At 38.0% G+C, this 19,231-nt stretch overlaps 1 protein-coding gene across 3 annotated transcripts in view; it reads left to right on the forward strand.

Annotated features, from left to right (window-relative positions):
* Nucleotides 1-19,231, forward strand: part of BCLAF3 (BCLAF1 and THRAP3 family member 3) — a 41,824-nt gene that overhangs the window by 1,663 nt on the left and 20,930 nt on the right. For 2 of the 3 annotated variants that reach the window (XM_032226429.1, XM_032226430.1), the window contains exons 2-8: nucleotides 8,406-8,479; nucleotides 9,026-9,586; nucleotides 9,928-10,533; nucleotides 16,777-16,955; nucleotides 17,580-17,688; nucleotides 18,030-18,093; nucleotides 18,714-18,829. In XM_032226429.1, coding sequence (XP_032082320.1) covers nucleotides 8,439-8,479; nucleotides 9,026-9,586; nucleotides 9,928-10,533; nucleotides 16,777-16,955; nucleotides 17,580-17,688; nucleotides 18,030-18,093; nucleotides 18,714-18,829 — 1,676 coding nt within the window. In that variant the 5' untranslated portion in view covers nucleotides 8,406-8,438. The remainder of the gene's footprint in view (nucleotides 1-8,405; nucleotides 8,480-9,025; nucleotides 9,587-9,927; nucleotides 10,534-16,776; nucleotides 16,956-17,579; nucleotides 17,689-18,029; nucleotides 18,094-18,713; nucleotides 18,830-19,231) is intronic. The other variant, XM_032226431.1, reaches the window with a different exon arrangement.

The raw sequence follows: 19,231 nt of genomic DNA on the forward strand, positions 1-19,231 counted from the left end.
AAAAGATAAGCAACGAATTAGCGAACACCTAGAAGTAAACAAAGTAATAGCCAAAAGCCAACATGGGTCTGTCAAAAACAGATCATGCCAGACTAATCTTATTGCATTCTTTGACGAAGTGACAAAATTAGTGGACCAGAGGAATGCCATCAGTATAGTTTAATTGGACTTCAGTAAGGCATTTGATAAGGTAGACCATAACCTACAATTAGATAAAGTAGAAGAATGTGGGTTAGACAGCATCACCACCAGATGGATTCATAACTGGCTGACCAACCGCACTCAACACGTAGTCCTTAATGGAACTACATCTACATGGAAGGAAGTATGCAGTGGAGTACCCCAAGGCTCTGTTTTAGGGCCAGTACTCTTCAACATCTTCATCAATGATTTGGATGAGGGAATAAATGGGGAAGTCATCAAATTTGCAGATGACACCAGGCTGGAATAGCCAACACTCCAGAAGATAGGCTTAAGATACAGAAGGATCTTGACAGACGTGAACATTGGACACGATCTAATAAAATGAAATTCAATGGTGAAAAGAGTAAGGTTCTACATTTAGGCAAGAAAAACAAAATGCACAGGTACAGTATAGGTTGTACCTTGCTCAATAGTAGTAACTGTGAGAGGGATCTTGGAGTCCTAGTGGGCAACCATTTAAATATGAACCAGCAGTGTGCAGCAGCTGCCAAAAAAGCCAACTCAGGCTACATAAACAAGGATAGAATCAAGATCACGTGAAGTGTTAATACCACTTTATAATGCCTTGGTAAGGCCACACTTGGAATACTGCATTCAGTTTTGGTCGCCACGATGTAGAAAAGATGTGAAGACTCTAGAAAGAGTGCAGAGAAGACCAACAAAGATGATTAGGGGAATGGAGACTAAAACATGAAGAACGGTTGCAGGAACTGGGTATGTCTAGTTTAATGAAAAGAAAGCCTAGGGGAGGCATAGTGTTCCAATACCTCAGTGGTTGCCACAAAGAAGAGGGGGTCAAACTATTCTCCAAGGCACCTGAGGATAGAACAAGAAAGAATGGGTGGAAACTAATCAAGGAGAGAAGCAACTTAGAACTGAGGAAAAATTTCCTGACAGAACAATTACCGTATTTTTCAGAGTATAAGACGCACCGGATTATAAGACGCACCAAGGTTTTGAAGAGGCAATTTTTTTTAAAAAGTAGGTAGGTAGATAGAGGGAAAGAAAGAGAGAGAAAGAAAGAAAGAGAGAAATACAGTAGGTAGGTAGGAATAGAGAGAGAGTAGGTAGGTAGGTAGCTAGAGAGGGAGAGAGAGAAAGAGAAATACAGTAGGTAGGTAGGGAGAGAGAAGAGTAGGTAGGTAGGTAGATGTTTCCAGGTGTATTTATCCATGTGCTGGGCAAAGAAATCATTGACAATCTGCAGCACGTAAGACTTGTTTCTGCTGGCACAGTACTTGATCAATCTAATTCTTATCAATCACTTTAACTAAAGAGCTTTCCAAAAGGGTGGGGCCAAAAACAAGCAAAAGGCCCGTTTCGCAAAAATGGGCCCGTTTTGTGTCAAAAAAAAATTGCACGCATAGCTTTATGGAGGCTTATAGAGTGTAGCTGGGGGCTGGGGGTGGGAACGGCCCATTTTTTGCTCATTTCTGCCCTCCCCAACTCCAAGGAGCTCTCTGAAAGCCTCCATAAGGCTATGCACGGCCATTTTGGTGAAGGGGGCGGGACTTTGGGAGGTAAAAAATACTGTAGTCAATGTATAAGACGCACCCAGATTTTCAGCCTCTTTTGAGGCAAAAAGGTGCATCTTATACTCCAAAAATACAGTAATCAGTGGAACAGCTTGCCTCCAGAAGTTGTGAATGCCCCAACACTGGAAGTCTTTAAGATGTTAGATAGCCATTTGCATAGGGTTGTATAGGGTTTCCTGCCTAGGCGGGGGGGGGACGGGACTAGAAGACCTCCAAGGTCCCTTCCAATATTGTATTGTATTGTATTGAATAAATCAGTGTGTTGTCGGTGGTGGAAAGCATACTACAGGAGATGTACTAGTTTCATCTGATGGAAGCTTAAATAGTATAGAAAGTTACCGTAGATAGTTATATAGGAAGGTATAGTTAGGTTTATATGTGATGAGGTTTGATGTTAGTAACCTTTTAAATCCTATTTTCTCTCTTCAATAGTTATATAGATGTTTTTGCATGATGTCAACATAAATGTTAATATCATTCTACAAAGTAGTAGCTTAGTATTTTTAACTTGGTAACTTAGAATTTAGTAACTTAACTTTGGGGTTGTTTCGCTTGGGAAAATTTATTCATTTCAGAGGCAAGACTTGCTTAGCAAAGTTTCCTGTAAGATCAGATAATTATAACTAATTTGATGGATGCCTCTACCAAGATAATGTCTCTTACTGCAGATATATTTCTGCAAATTCATTTTAATACAGTCTGTTAGAATGTGGTTATATACATCTGTTCTTTCCATGATTCAATTCTTATTCTGATAGTCAGTGTTCATTTTGTAGAGCAGATGTATTTTCATGCACTAATGGTGATGTTAAATAAGATTTCCATTTGTGTGATTGTTCCCCAAAATGCATAACGTGATAAATATAATACCCTGTGAAGATTTTTCCTAACATAGTAGGAACTTTGGTAACTTTTACTTTTTTACAGCGATAGGATTGAAATTTGTTGATCTCATATGCAGGTGATACAGATGAGAATTTTGGATCAAGATTTGCTTCCACAGATTCCCAATTATCTGAGAGATAATTGTCAGAGAAATTTCTATAGCATGGAGAAAAAGTGATATTTGGGTCATTCTATGGCTCAGTTTTATTTTTATTTATTAAATATATATGCCACCCATCTCTCCTTTTCCAAAGAAACTAAATGCTTACAATGCTGTTGTAAATCGTAATTATAGAATCATTACGAATTAAAAACTAAAAATGTGGAGCACAAACGGTATAGTGGGCTCTTGTCTATTACTCCAACCAGCCACTTCCAGCACAGCATGCCCCCATTGGGGTGCTAATCAATTGGCAGAGCCAGATTGTAAGGCCCTTCCAGAAAGCTAAAAAGGTGGAGGTGGATTTCTGCAGGAGTTAACTACAGAAAAAAAATCTAAATCCTGCTAGCTGAAATTTCTTGACTGACAAGGTCTGCAGCAGACTCTTTCTACCAGAGTGAAGTCAGCCAATTCTATTGGCGCAAGATGGTTCCTCAGATAAGCAAACCAGCAATCAATGCAGCTTGCCTAACAGCAGTTTTACATGCACCACCCTAGAGGCCTCCTAAACTGTCTGTTCCACTGCAATCTGTATCAATTGTAGCTTCTGAATACTTCATTTTTTAATCACCTATTTTAAAAAAGTAACTTCAGTAATAGTAAATACTTAAACATACAGTGCTCTTCAATTTTGATATTGTTCTAAAAAAGCTCATTGGAGTGTTGCAATGAATTGAACAACTTAAAACTATAAAAGTATGATCTTAACAAATATCAATTTCTAGCACATTTTTCAAATTAAATATTTCCCAATTTTATTAACAATCTAGTTTCCATTGCCTAAGAGCAGAGTACAGATGAGAAAGTCATTCAAACCCAACTGATGTTAATTTTTTAAATCTTGTAACGAAATTGTATTATGTTTGCCTTTTGTCAGCTTTAAAGACGAAGTTTTCCAACTTAATTCTCATCAGTATTTAATAATGCAGGTGTACAAAATAAGTCATTTAAACATTGTTTGGGTATGCAGGAAAATTGAACAAGGCAACTGGTTTAATCCATTTCAGGAAACAACTATGCTTACAAACTACTGATGTGTTTACCCAACAAATTATATAAATATCAAATAATATAATAGCTTACTTTTACTTGATTACAGTTAACATAAATAATTTACAAATTATTAAGAGATTTTGATGAACTACTAGAATATATTTTCTTTTTGAACCATAAATATAATGTAAATAATAACATGATAGGTCAATAGTGGGCTAGATAAATTAAAATTAGATTTTAGATTCAGCTAAATGGAGTTGGTATAGATAAATAAAAATCTGGTTTTGGGAATAAAGTTCAGCCTGTTTTGGATAAATCTTACACCTATGAAAGCAATTCCATAATATGGGAGTGCCTTTTGAATGATCCAGCTATCACTGGATTCACAGATAGCATGGATTTTTACACAATTAAGATAGAAGTGCCAATAGTAACCTTTCTTAGTCAGATTTGGTGAGTTATCCACACCTTGTTTCTTTCGGGATTTTCTATTGCAACACTATATATAGGATGTCATTGTAAAGCTTCTATAATCTGCAGTTAACACAAAAGATGATTGCTAAGCTACCAACCAGTGCAAAGTATAAGAATCAATTGGTTGCTTTCCCAAAAGATCTATATTGGTTGTCAGCTGCTTATTTGATATAATTAGTATCTGCTTATCTGGCATGAACTTACTTAGGAGATCAGAGAGCTCTTGGACATACAACATAGGCAACAATGCATTTTGGGAAATTGGTAATTTCCTTCATGGTATCCTCCTATGCAAACTAGTCTGGTTCAGTGTTTTTCTTTACAGCAGACTTGGGAACATTGACATCAGGCAATGTTAGAGTGACCTACAGATCCTTTCCTATTACTCTTTGGGTTTTTGAAACCTCTTCAAGTATTGTGCATCTTGTTCTCAGAATGTTCTTGTTTTGTTCATAGAAATTCTGTCCAATATGCTGATACTGAATTTTTAAGCTATTGATGTACCTGAAGAATTGTAATGGAAGATTAAAAAATAATGCAAGCCTAATTGATTCATTTAAAAAATTGCAGTAACATTTCTTATCCAGTCCTGGATTGTTCTGTTGCAAACCTTAACTGCAAGCCATTGGGAGAATGATACCTTTGGTTGATCAGCTTCCAAAAAAATGCAAACTTCCTTTCCAAAGACTTTTGAACAAACAACTATCACAGGAAAAGAGAAGAGGTGTTACATATTGGTATTTGATTAAATAGCGGAAAACGGGGAATAAAAATAAATGGATTAAATTTCCCAGTGAAGCTTTCATTGAATGGATATTTTTATAGCAAACATGAATTTAACTATATCTTTGGCAAAGTTTTCCCCACCTAAAGTAGATAAATTTCTGAATATGTTTGGTAAAAGATCCTATGTTAAAATGTATCAACAATTTTTCTGCAAGATAAAAGTATGCATTGGAAATTATACTAGTTTTATTTATTTATTTATTCCTAAAGCTATCCCCATCTATTTCAAATTTTCCATGATTTGAATATGAAGGTTTTGCCTGGTTGTGACTTTATCCACACATATTCAACTTTGATAGAGCTTTAAGTTTTGCAATGATTTTCTTGGCCTGTTGAAATCATGTTGAACATGGGCAGGAATGTTGTTCTATTACTGAATTCTGTATAGAAACACTTCTCTGGTATTATACACACTTTACTGATTTATTAAAAAGCAGAAATATGGAATGGAAATTTGAAACATGTATGATGGTAGAAATGTTAAAGCATAACAAAAAACAAGAAAATCAAGTGTCTGTAGTGATGTGCACAAAAGAGATCTATTTAAATGAAAAGAAAAGCAGTAGTATTCTACCACAATGTAGTACGTGTGGAAGAGACATTATTTTCTTGTTCTTTCTTTCCCCTAGCTTTTCTTAGTTAAATCCATATGTATAAAAATGTTTTTGGGATGAACAGTGATACTGACCACCATTAATGAAGGAGGCAGGTCCATTTTATCTATGGTTTCTCTATAGTTTATAGTATATAGAGCTACTGTGTTGTAACAAAATAGCAAAAGAATTGGTGGCTGAAAGTCTACAAAGATTTTGTAATAAACATTTTTGTAAAGCAGATTCTATTTCATTCAATAAAATAACTAAGGTTTCTGAATTGTCTGCTATGGTTTTCTCATTTAAGGCAAATTCTACATTAAGGCATGGTGTAGATGAAAGTACTCCAAATATACTAATACAAAAAACTTAGATATGGTATTGAGTTGGTATAATTAGAAAAGCAAAAAGTTGATATTTCTCCATGTTTGAATTTGGGAGGTTATTTTGACAGCACAGATTGGGGATTTTAATAACAGACAGACTAACAGAATTGGAAGGGACCTTGGAAGTCTTCCAGTTCAACCTCTTTCTCAGGCAGGAGACCCTATACCATTTCAGACAAATGGTTGTCCAATCTCTTCTTAAAAACCTCCAGTGTTGGAGTAACCACAACTTCTGGAGGCGAGTTGTTCCACTGGTTATTTGTTCTCACTATCAGGAAATTCCTCCTTAGTTCTAGGTTGTTTCTCTCTTTGATTAGTTTTCTTCATCCGTTTCTTCTGGTCCTGCTTTCAGGTGCTTTGGAAAATAGGTGCACCCCCTCTTCTTTGGGGCAGCCCTTCAAATATTGGAAGACTGCTATCATGTCACCCCCAAGTCCTTTTCCTTAAACCAGACATACCCAATTCCTGCAACCATTGTTGTTGTTCGCTGTTTAATGACCCTGTAATTCCTTGTGGGGTAACTGAACGGAGCTGAGTGTTTACTGGTCGGATGCCCTTCCTGTTGCCATTGCAGAGTTGTTGCACCACATATATTCTCATTGTGCCCAGAGAGAGAAATATTGGAACACTGCTATCATGCCTCCCCTAGTCCTTCTTTTCATTAAACTAGACATAGCCAGTTCCTGCAACCGTTCTTTGTATGTTTTAGCCTCCAGTCCCCTAATCGTTCTTGTTGCTCTACTCTGCACTCTTTCCAGAGTCTCAACATCTTTTTTGAATAATTATTTTGTATAATGCTAATTCAAAACTTCTTTATCTAGAAGATAATTTCAATATTGCATAGTTTTTGCTACAATGCATATTATGACAGGTTGTTGCAATTAAACAAAGGGTGTGATAATTTAGAAAATAACAGTGCATACTAAATATATCTTAATTATGGCATGACTATTAAATTATTGTACATTTGTATTTTTAAGAATATAACTTCCTGTATCCAAGATTGTGTGTGTGTCTGTGTGTGTGTGTTTGAATCTTAACATTTAATTGTTGCACAGTGGTCTGCCATTATGGCTAGATTGCAGGATACTGTCAGACCTGCCCCAGGCTGATCTTTTAGGGAACTAAAACTCTTGACTCCATTTGAAATGAAAAGGCACTTTTACTAAGAGATGTTGATTGCAGAAGAGTCAAGTGTGATATAAAATTCCCACGTGCCAATACAGAGCTAAAACCCCTGGTTTCTTTAGGCCCTCCCAAAATGGTCTGACTGAGTGTAGCCAATCAAGCACCGCCATGATGTTATGGGAAACTCTGAGGTGTTTGGGCTGGTATAATTCCACACTCAAATGGCCTTGAAGATGCCAGTGCTCCAGCATGAATTGGATTCCAAATGGCTCTGTTCTTTCTTAGCTGTTAATTTTCTGATGTCCTTGATATGGTCTCTATCTTTTCGGTCAGTGGTTTTTGAAGTGCTTTGCATTAAGTGGTTGAAATTTCTCAGCTCCATTATGTTGCCATTGTGGATGATGATCATCCACCTCACTATAGTTTCTTCCAGGGCTATGGTGACATGAGCTGCCCTCTATAGCTATTTCAGGACCATATTTCTGCATGTAAGTCTAGACGTGGGGTAGGAAAAAACCCCTTTGCTGGGGATCACTATCAAATTTCAAATCCAGTGGTGGGGTACCAAAGGGGCTCCACACTGGGTGACCCCTCCAGGTGTTGAGGCTGCTGCAGCCACTGCAGGCATGGGTCCGCCTCTGGCATTGTCCACTGTGGTGTATGCAGTCACCCCATTGATCACTGAGCCGAGGGTGGTTGATCGTCTGGTTGGGGGGCTCAGGCAAGGCTTCGCTTGCCTTGAGGTTTTCAAAAGCTCCCCACATAAATTTGATGGCTTGTTCCATCATCCAATCAGCTTGGCCATGCTCTCCACCCATCTCTTCTTCCTCTGCCATGAAGGTATATAGCAAATTGCCCATTTGTTTCCCCCTCTTTCCCATTGATGACAGAATGCCAGTAAGGCACCAAGCACTAATCTTCTGCTAATCCCTGGTTATATCACTTTTAGTTGGAATGATATGATTTAGACTTTCATCCCAGTTTTTTCTGAGCAAATTTTTTCTTTAGAAAATAACTTACTGTAGATTTTTTAAAAATACTAATGAATACAATAAATAAAATCAGCAAATTAACAAAATTTCCATTTTAGATAAAATATGAGGTGGTTTTCTGTTGTAACTTTTCATTCTTGTTATCTTAATTATTTATAAATTAAATACCTTTTTTGAAATATATTCTGATAAACATTAAACTATTAACAGTTATAGTACTTACTAGTTACTGCTAAATATTTACTTGTTTACATTTTGTTTAATAGTTTAATGAAGACAGCTTACAAGTTTATGGAAAGATGGTTAGATCACGGTCAAGATCACCACGATGGAAACGAAGGTAAATGATCATGTTTTTCTATTGCTCATACAGGTTATCCTTAATTTACTAGAAGGCAGCCGCACTAAATGATTACCTGAGAAATATTCTTAATTATTGGAATTATATTTGGAAGTAAATGTACTCAGGATTTTAGAATGAGAGATCCTCTTATCTGTAAGAATGGAATATAATCTGTCATAACATTATTTACATTTTGGAATGTAGCCTGTGATGGAACAGAAAAAGTAGTTTCTGCAGCACTTAAAATTTGCTGCACTTCATATGAATAATTTCCAGAAGCAATTAGTCTGTATAATGGGAATTATCTACATGAGGAACCTGTTCCAGTTTTGCTTCATTTTCCCTCAGTTTAACCAACAAAAAAAGTGAGGAAGTTGTTTGATTTGCAAATATTTTTTTAAAAAATTCAACATGCAAAATGTGATAAGCTCCTATTGGTAACTTAGAACAATATTATGCTACTTTGTCAGACTTCCAAACCTACTGACATAATGTATATTGCAATAATTGAATTGAATTCTGTATTTATGTGTTTTCATGTAGATCTTTATCACCAGTCTTCAGACAAAGGCATTATCACATTGATTATGACTCTGAATATAAGATTTTCCAAAAAGACTCAAAGAAACTTATATCTTGGAGAATGGAAGAGGCAAAACATGGGCAAACCAATCCCAGATATATACCACATGAAACTAACTATCATCGATTTCATGAATCCAGGTCATATTCCCCTTCTCTGAAAAGAAACCCTTCAGAAGACATTGATAATCATAAATCTTTTAGAACATATTCACCTGAAAGAAATGAAAGTATCAGAAGAAACCAATTTAGTTCCAGATATTTAGAAATGTCTCACAAAGAACACCATCAGTCATTTTATCCATCTAAAGTACATGTCAGAGAAATGCATGAAGATACTCGAGCTGTTGGAAACACAAAAGAAATGAAGACGTATCATAGGCCATTAAAGACTTTATGTAAGTTTGAAGGGAAGTGGAATGAAAATGACTTGAGGCACCACCAATTGCAAGAAGATGAATATGTTCTGTCATCTCGAAGATTTTCTAATGAATGCACGCCAAGGAGTTCTTCCAAGAAGAGGTAGAGAAATTGTCCAGTTTTAATTATTTTTTTAATGGTGTAAAGCCTCAGGTGAAAACGATTTTCCCTAATAGTTCAAGATTTCTGGCCAGAAAATTATTTTCTCTAACAATAAAAATATAGTTTAATTGTGGGCTACTGGTGTTAGAGGAATATTATTTCTTTTATATTAATCCTGTTGGTGACTAGCATATTCAAGATCATAATTTCCCCTCTTTTGGTGGCTTGAGGGATTACGGGGTGACACATTCTACATAACAGCTGAGTTTACCAACATTCTGCATACATACATTCTCATTTTCTTCCTTACTGCAAGTATAAACTACTTTATATCAACACAGGTATCCTGACCGTGATTACAGAGAATATGGGCCCAGCTCTAAAAAGGTGAATGAAATGGAGAGGTATGATAGAGAATCCACAAGCAGTTCCAAATGGAAGCAAAACTATTCTTCTTCCAATCAGAAAAAGGAAGAACAAAGAAATCTTGAAGATCAGTGGCATACTGAAATTGGATACAGTAATAATTGTGATGCTAAGGTTACATATGAGTATTCTCATAAACGTCATAGACATCCAGATGGAGAAAAATATTCCTCTGATGAAAAAGCAGAGAAATATGTCAAGTTGGACAAAGAGAAATACAGCTACTGTAAAGGAGTTTGGAATAGTAAATATTCAGAACCTTATAGCAGTGACAGGGCAAGCCGAATGGGACAGCCTCACACTGAAGTGGCAGTGAAATATAATTCAGGGAAAGGCCATAATTCATGTGTGAAATCCTTAGATCAAAATGAAAAAGAACGAATACCGAAAGATTTGGATTTTAGGGGAAGAACAGATTTTTCCAGCAACTACCAGCGTGATACTGGTAGTTCAGATGTCCATGCTAGGAAAGAGAAACTCACTGTCAAAGTGGATATGAAGAAAACAATACATAAATACAGGTAATGTCTCTTAATTATATTTTATTTATTTTATTTTTTAAAAAAATAAAGAAACATAATCATTTTGATAATTTAGGTCAGTACAGTAGTACTTCGGTACTCATTGTTAATTAGTTCCAGGAGGTAGAATGAGTACCAAAAACTATGAATACCAAGCAAGTGTTTCCTATGAGGAATAATGCATGGGTATCAAAGTCAAAGCCCACAGGCCAGATCTGGCCCTCAATGTGTTTAGATCTAGCCCGCAGGGTTGCCCTGGAAATGATGAGGGACTGGGGCCCACCCACCCGAAATAGGCCAGGCATTTCCCCTGGGTATGGGCACAGGAGGTGGCGAGTGTGTGGGGACTGGTGGTGCCAGCAGCAGCTGCAGTTCGTTGGCCCTTCAGTCACATTGGCTGGCAGTCTCCCAACTGGGCTGCATGGATCAAGATTGTGATTGGTTCTGCACCTCTTCCCTCCCTGGCCAAGTTGGGGGACTGTCTCCAAAAGATTGTGGGCGAGGCAAGGGAGCCAGGGAGGGTGGGCAGGGCGAGTAGACTGTTCCAGGATCTGCTGGGGGAGAAGTGCTTGGGCAGGCTGACTGCCACACGAGCCTCACTCAGTGTCACCTTGTGGGATGCAGCCAGCCAAGTAGGCCGGACTGGGCACAGTGGCAGAGCTGGAAGGTGGCAGGGAGGTTGTTCTTGGGAGGAGTGGACTGGCCCTGCCAGGCCCTGGGAAGCTTCACAGATTTCTCTCCTAGGTTGCAATGCATCGGGCTGGGAAGAAACAGCACCAGCTCTGCATTTGGCTTCCTGCATTTCAGGGGGGTGAGAAGCAGCGGCAGTGGCAAGTTAAAAGGGGGGAAGGGCAGGAGGGAAGTGAGTCTCCTCAAGGGAGGTGTCAAATATCCACTTTTTGCCTGCATCTTCGGAGTTTTTAATGCAGATGCATATTTGAACTCTCAACTTCTCCTTCCCATAATCTCAAAGAATGCCCCGGCTTTCCTTATCCTCCATTAGTCGCTCCCCAATCTTTTTCTGACCCAGCACACTGAACCAAGGGTGGCGGTCCTTCTGCCTGACAGCTGCTTGCCAAGAGGTCAGTGGAAGGGCAGCCTTCCCATCAAGACCCCTTTCTGTCTCTGCCTTTGTCGAGTTTCGAGTTTAATAAAATTTGTATGCCGCCCACTCCCATTGGGATTCTGGGCGGCTCACAACAAGACAAAAAACATTTAAAATTTAAAAATAGAAAATACAATATTAAAATTCCACATCATCCATTCCATCTAAGCGGGGCTGGATATCAATCAACAGCCCCAGGCCTGCTGGAGCAGCCAGGTCTTGACGGCTTTACGGAAGGCCGGGAGAGTGGTAAGGGTCCGGATCTCTATGGGTAGATCGTTCCACAGGGCCGGTGCAGCAACGGAGAAGGCCCTCCCCCGGGGGGCCGTCAGCCGGCATTGTCCGGTTGACGGCACCCGGAGGAGACCCAACCTGTGCGATCTTGTTGTCGTTGGGAGGTAAGTGGCAGGAGGCGGTCTCTCAGGTAGCCAGGTCCTAAACCATGTAGGGCTTTAAAAGTAACAACTAGCACCTTGAAGGGCGTCCAGAGACCAGTGGGGAGCTAGTGCAGCTCGCGGAGGATAGGTGTAACATGGGTGTATCTAGATACACCCCATATTGCTCGCGCGGCTGCGTTCTGGACCAGCTGTAGTCTTTGAACACTTCAGGGGCAGCCCCATGTAGAGCGCGTTAACAGTAATCCGGTCTTGAGGTGACGAGGGCATGAGTGACTATTCGAAGTGCCTCCCGGTCCAGGTAGGGCCGCAACTGGTGCAACAGACGAACCTGGGCAAAAGCCCCCTGGTCTCAGCCGACAGATGGTGCTCTAACGTCAGCTGTGGATCCAGGAGGACACCCAAATTGCAGGCCCTTTCTGAGGGGTGTATAAATTCACCCCCCAGGCTAAGAGGTCGAATGTCTGGACTAACCTTGGGAGGCAACATCAATAGCCACTCGGTCTTGTCTGGATTGAATGCAAGCTTGTTCGCTCCCATCCAGACCCTGACAGCCTCCAGGCACTGGCACATCACTTCCACTGCTTCGCTGAGTTGGCACGGGGCGGACAGATACAATTGAGTATTGTCAACTGTTCGTTGGGTTGATGCCCAGGGGCTCTCACCCCCCTAGTCCATCTTCTCCTTATTTGGAGGTTGTAAGAGTGGGAGTTGTTGGAGAAGGCTCAGCCCTTCTCTCCCCTAACAGTAGACAGCAACATCTGGAGAAGGTGAGGTTTTGTCTGCCCTGTGAACAAATATAAAATATGAGCCATATTCAGGTGGGCCAAAACCTCCCTGTTTAGGTTGAGGTAGAGACTCTCCTTGTTTCATAGTATCAGGGAAATGTCAAAAAGGAGCAGGAAGACACCAATCCCCGAGACAACCACACACTATACTCTGTTACCATGCCTGGTTAGTCAGGCAATGTCATTCAGGTGATCACCCAGTGTCACACCCAGTGTAAGGAGGTTGTGAGGGTCCGGATGGAGAAGAAGCAATTCCCCACCACTTGGAAGGCTAGGAACAGGACGGGGTCAGGATATTTGCAGGATCCACACTCTCTGAGGGCACCTGTCTGTCTCCATATAGGGGAGATGCCTCCATGTCCTCTCCTTCCAATATTGTCATCCACTGAGATCATGCTCCCTTCTCCATAGCACTCCCACCATTATTAAAATGGTTCCATCATGGAATTCAGCAGCGCCCACTCCCCCTATTGCTGAGATCTGGGCCCTTTATCTTTACTTGCATTTACTGGATAAGTATCACAGGTGCTTCATCACTGGAGGTTTTTAAGAAAAGGCTAGGCAGCCACCTATCTGATATTGTATTGACAAATCTCTGGAGAGGAGGAGGGAGTGACAGTGCTGTGTGAGGGAAGGCTGCCCCAACAAGCCAGCATCCTTAGCACATACAATTGGAAATGGAGAATTCCCTTTCGAGAAGGACAATTCTCCCTCGTGCAGGACAGGGGATCGCTGCTCTTCTGCCACCTCCTCTTGCTCTCCAGAGATCTGTCAAATCATAAGTTGGACTCAGAGGAAACTGCTTCCTGCAAACTTTCTCCTCCATGCTTCCACGTGTAGCAGTGTTGTCCTCCGCCTCCTGCTTTGCTGGGAGGGGGGCACCAGACAGGGAAAAGCCATTGATGTCTGGGATGCACATGCACACACACCCCATCCCAAGTTTGGAAACTTTTATCCACATCTGAGCTTACAACTGCCAATCGTGCTTGGGCTTGGGGAGAAGGCCCTCTCCTGCCTCTGGATAAAAATCCCCAAACTTGGAATATGGTGTATGTGTGTGCCTGCTCGCACTGGCAGCAGTTTGGGGAGGCGAGCTTGTGGGGCACTGAATTGTCCCCATGTTGACTTAGCTGGTGTGACTTGTTCTGTCCCGACTCAACCATGTCCAGTGAACTGCGTTGAGCCGGCCATGCTCACCCAAGCATGGCTACCTAGTTGCGGCAAGCCAGCTACTGGCTCTTTGAGAGCAACCATAATACTGATTCAGCCCTCAGTAAATTGAGTTTGACAACTCTGATGTAGTGAGTCACAAGGCAGCCACACCAACTAGTTCTAGTTTGTGCATTGAGTACCAAACAAATAATGAGTACTGGAGCAAAATGTTCAGGTCAAAATGTGTAGTGTACCAAATTTGATGAGTTTCAAAACAGTTGAGTACCAAGGTACTACTGAACTGTTGAGTTCAGTGACCAGGATTCAGAGAATTGTATCCGGGCCCTTGCTCCATTGTCTCACCACCTTCCTGAAAATCCAAATATCATGCGACATTTCTTCCCTTTATCTCCATGAATACTCCAATGCAAGGGGCTGCAATTAAAATGAGAAAAAAGGAAAATAAACCTGCTTTGCCTAGTGCATCCTGAAATGTTTGTTTGAAAGTAATTTTGAATAATCACTTAAAAGAAGAAAAATGTCATATAATTATAATTTGCTTGAATAAACTTGGCCTTTAATGGTTTATATTGTGAAACTGAATCATGTCTGTAATCAGTTTATGTAATCAAGGTTGGATGACAAATGTTTTCCTAATTTGTATAATTTCAGAGACTGATTTGTAGTTGCTTTAAGCATGTTTTAAACTTGTATGTTAAGATATGCCTTTATAATGTAGTATTCCTCACTCAAATCTTGTATATTATTAGATGAAGAGTGTGGAATCCATTGCTCTTTAAATATATTGATCCTGAGCAGTACTAGCTTACAGGATAAATGTGAAGAGATACTGAAAGTTGTAATTGGTCACAGGTTTTCAATCTCTATGCTGCCTTTTCATTCTATATTTTGGGGAGGAAGTCTCTCGCAGCTATACCTTAGAGAAAAACTATCCCTCTATATTTTTTGTTTATTTATAACAATTTTTATCATATTTAATCTCTGGAGTTAGGCAGCAGCTAACTCCAGAGTTATAAATTGCATAGGCAGGAAATGCTGGCAGTTGAATAGGCAGTTGCCTATTGAAAGGATAAGATAATTATAGTGATGCTTAAAACAAATCATATTTAGGTCATATTTATGCAACTATTGAAAATTCAAAAGAATACACAAATGTTTAAGCACTACTGTACAAAGATTGAACTTTCTCAGTATATCATTCATTACATAAAAGAAAGATGACAACGCTCAAAGGATGTAGATCTTGAAATTAAAGAGAACAGATTTTGAGAAATTTAGACAATCTAGAAAAGAATGATGGTTTTAGGTTATAGCTAAGTGTCATGTGATTAGTCTTCCCATCCATTTATAATTTTAGAACACTTACAAGTCTACATCAATATTCATAGCCCAACCCTGTGCCAGGTTCCATTTCCATTAATAACTGGGAATAGTGGAATTTCAATTTAGCATTCCATTGAATTGTGGTTGTACTGGGCAGAGATAGGGATAGTCTATATACCTATATACTAATTAACTTGCTCTGGGTAACCTAAATTGTTAGCTACTATTAACTTTTTTTCTGATTTAAATATTACTTTTTGTTTATAAATGATTTAGAGAATTTCATATATCCAATTCTTCATCAGTTGATGTATTTCAGAATATAACATTTTTTCTTTAGTATAAGATTGCAGTACAGCCAGTGTCCAAAGAAGCTGCAATGATTTTCTGTATCTGTTCACAGGCTTTTTCTGCCCAAAAATACTGCTGCAGAACAGCTGGCCAAATTTAAATTTCTGCCTAAAGCATGGTTTAAATAGCACCCTTTTCCCAGTCCTTTCCTTCATTTATTTCCTAATGATATCTGAGAAAAAGTTTTTTTCTCCTCTCTTCTCTTCCTGTTGGTGCTAGAGCTAGCAATTGAGAAACCATTGAAGGCCAATTATCTGGAAGAGGAAGTTTTTGTAGTCATGTAATAATTTTCATGGATTTTTATCGTACAGAAAGTATACTTTTCCTTAAGTTGAGTTAAGATTTGTTACATCTTGGTTGTTTTCATTGCAATAACACGTAAATGGTTAGCAAACAATGTTCAGCATTTTGCTGATTTGAAAGTTCACTGTATGTCTTATGATGCATTATTTTCTAGATTTGCTCTATAAGTGAAAAGATGACTTTCTGTAGCATGTTTTTAAAAGCATAACAGAAACTCAAAAATGACATTTTAGTTAGGCACTTTGTAAGTCTTATACTGTGGTCTTGCATCTGAAGAAACTATAGGATAATGACAATGCAGTACAAGAATAATCATGTGTCAGCTGCCATCTTCACTGTGCTACGCTGCTTGGTGACAGACTGCCATGAACTGCGGGAAGGAGAGGGGGAATGCTTAGCAAACAGAAAGTAGAAACTGTACTTTATTAAGAGGCTGCTTCAAGGTTATCAAGCTGGAAGAATGAGAGAGCTGCATACTGCATTTGAACTGACCATTATGAAAACATCTTGCATGAACTTGATTGGTGGGCAATAAGAGACAGTAAAGGGGGTGGGTGGGTGGGTGAGAAGAACTCAGGGATTAACTGCTATTTGATATGAATTGAAAGTAGGATTAGGTGTCATAAGGACACAAATGTTCTAAATATTACATTATATTGAATTATCAATATCCCTACCTGTCTCCATCTTTGTATGTGGATTAGTCTTCATTTTCCTTTTTAAATCTCTGTTGCTATTTTATTCAAATACTTTAAATGTTATTTTAACAGAGAATATTTTTTAAACTTTCCTAAATTTATTCCAGGGGAGCTTCTGGTCGTATCACGGAAAGGCAGACATCATGTGACCTAGTAGCTGTGGGTAAAAAACCTGAAAGTTTTCATCCTGTATTTGAACATATAAAATCTGTGACACAGAAGGTAGAACAAAACCCATCAAAAGAATTTGCTCAGGAAATCATCACAATTATCCACCAAGTTAAAGGTGGTTACAGAAAGTGAAAAACATCCTGTTTTTTGTGGTATCATCACTGTCTAGTAATGAAAATATTTTGTATGTCATTAACCAAGGTAATCCAAGACATGTGAAATGTTGCAGCTGTTGTATAAAGTAGTATGAGATTACTACCAAAAAATTCAAGAAAGATTTCACTTTTTAAATTAGAGGTGGTGGGATTTTTTTAAAACAATTGAAGTTCAGATATGATGGCTTTGTGTGTGTGTGTGTGTGTGTGTGTGTGTGTGTATAAATACTTTAAAAAACACTGTTGAGTACTAATGGGCACAGAAGACATACACACACACTTTTAATTTGAGATAATTTTAACTGAAGTGTATATCAATTTGATCTTTCTGCACTTTGATCTGGCTGCCTAAGTAGTAAAGGTTATATGGACCCCTTGAAATGAAAGGATTATTAAGTAGATTTTAAAGGCTATATTGAAATAAAATACGAGTTTGCTGTACACTACCATTACAAATTTATTAAGGAATATATGGCTTTAAAAATTACAAGGGTTAAGATATTACAATCTTCAGGGTGGAGATTTCATTTGCTAACGGTATTACTGCTTGTAGAATTAGCTTTTCTTCTTCATTGTCTTCACAGCAAATTATTTTAAATCTTCTGACCTAACTTTAAATGAGCGCTTCTCAAAAATACAAGACATATCAGGGAAAAATGAAGTTAAACGGCATTTGGATCCAGAGATTCACAGGTAAGGTAAATTTATTCAACCCATAAAATTCATTTTGGTTGACTAAACAATAAATAATTCTGCAAACCTAAGATATTTCCAGCACGTGGTATCTGCCTTTTCCACTAAGAACATTTCTTGGCTCATTTTCTGGCTCTTCCTAATTATTTCTATAATCTAGTTAAATCCAACCCTTTCTATTCATGTTCAGAATGGTCTAAAATGCATTCCTGCACCATGACCAACATGGACCCTGAGATTTTTTTAAAAAGTAGACCCACAGGAGGTTGCATTATTTAAATATATTTTGTGTAATTTATCTTCTGTTGTAGTTAATTTTTTTAAATTTTCTTGGTCATTAGGAGGATTGATATGTCTCTGGCAGAACTTCAGAACAAACGAGCTAATTCATGTGAGTCTGGACAGGTATGTATATTTATCTTCTAATGAAAACATATATTTTCAGCAATAAATAAACTGTCTTATTTTAATGATTTCATAATATGTTTATTTGTTCAGCATGTAACCCTATCTTACTAAAACAATGCTGTAACTTTATTGTTTATTGAATTGCATTTCTTATTCCAATTGCTTCCCAAGAACTGAAATGGATGTATGTAATTCTGTTTTCAAACATGTGAGGTAGATTTGGCTGAGAATTTCACCAAATTTGATTTTAATAGTTGAATGAGAATTTTTTTACCGCAGTAACTCTAATTTGTAAGTTGTAATAGAGCACTGTTAGGGGTCCCATTACATAGTTGCATTGTTAATTTCAGTGTAATTATTATAATTCTTGTTTTTGTGTTTTTATGGTTTTAATTATTGTAATATTGTTTGTTGCTCAGAGTTAATAGGATTGAGATGGGTGACTATAGAAATTGAATAAACAAATATTCATTTCAATGTAACACTTTATGCTTTATTTGCTTTATTTTATTCTAAATAATTAGAATTTATTCTAATTCTACTGGTCTTATACTAAAGTTAAGTGAGAATAAAAATAAAAACATAATAATTCAGTAATCCATTTATTTTATTTTTAGAATGTTGTGAGAGTTCTAGAGGACCCAAATGATTTAAGACATGACATAGAGAGGCGAAGAAAACAGAGACTGAAGAATGAAGATGAAAATATATTTTACATTAATATCCCACAAAGGTAGATGTTCTCAAGAGAAATAATAGTTGTTAGATAGCCACACTATTACATTCTAATGCTATTTTTATGATGTGTATCTTGAAGTTATGGCTTGAGTAACTTTTTCTTCCTTTTCCTTTGCAGTTTTTAGTGAAGTATCATAATCCACATAAAAATTTATAGTATTCCTTTGGTTTCTATCCTATTGCTAGAAGATAGATTTAAATTAATTTTAATCTTAATATCAGTGTTTTACTATTCTTTTCCTTCCTCTGATACTCTTACTGTAATAAATTATAATAGCATGATATAGTTTGGACTATGGGCGACAACTGAACTATTTTGGTTGTAAGAAATCTGATCTGCTATATTGAAAATTGAGGAAGAAAATGCATTCAGATTAATGGTGTACAAAATTATGTA

Source organism: Thamnophis elegans, chromosome 11, assembly GCF_009769535.1.
Source record: "Thamnophis elegans isolate rThaEle1 chromosome 11, rThaEle1.pri, whole genome shotgun sequence".
NCBI lineage: Eukaryota > Metazoa > Chordata > Lepidosauria > Squamata > Colubridae > Thamnophis > Thamnophis elegans.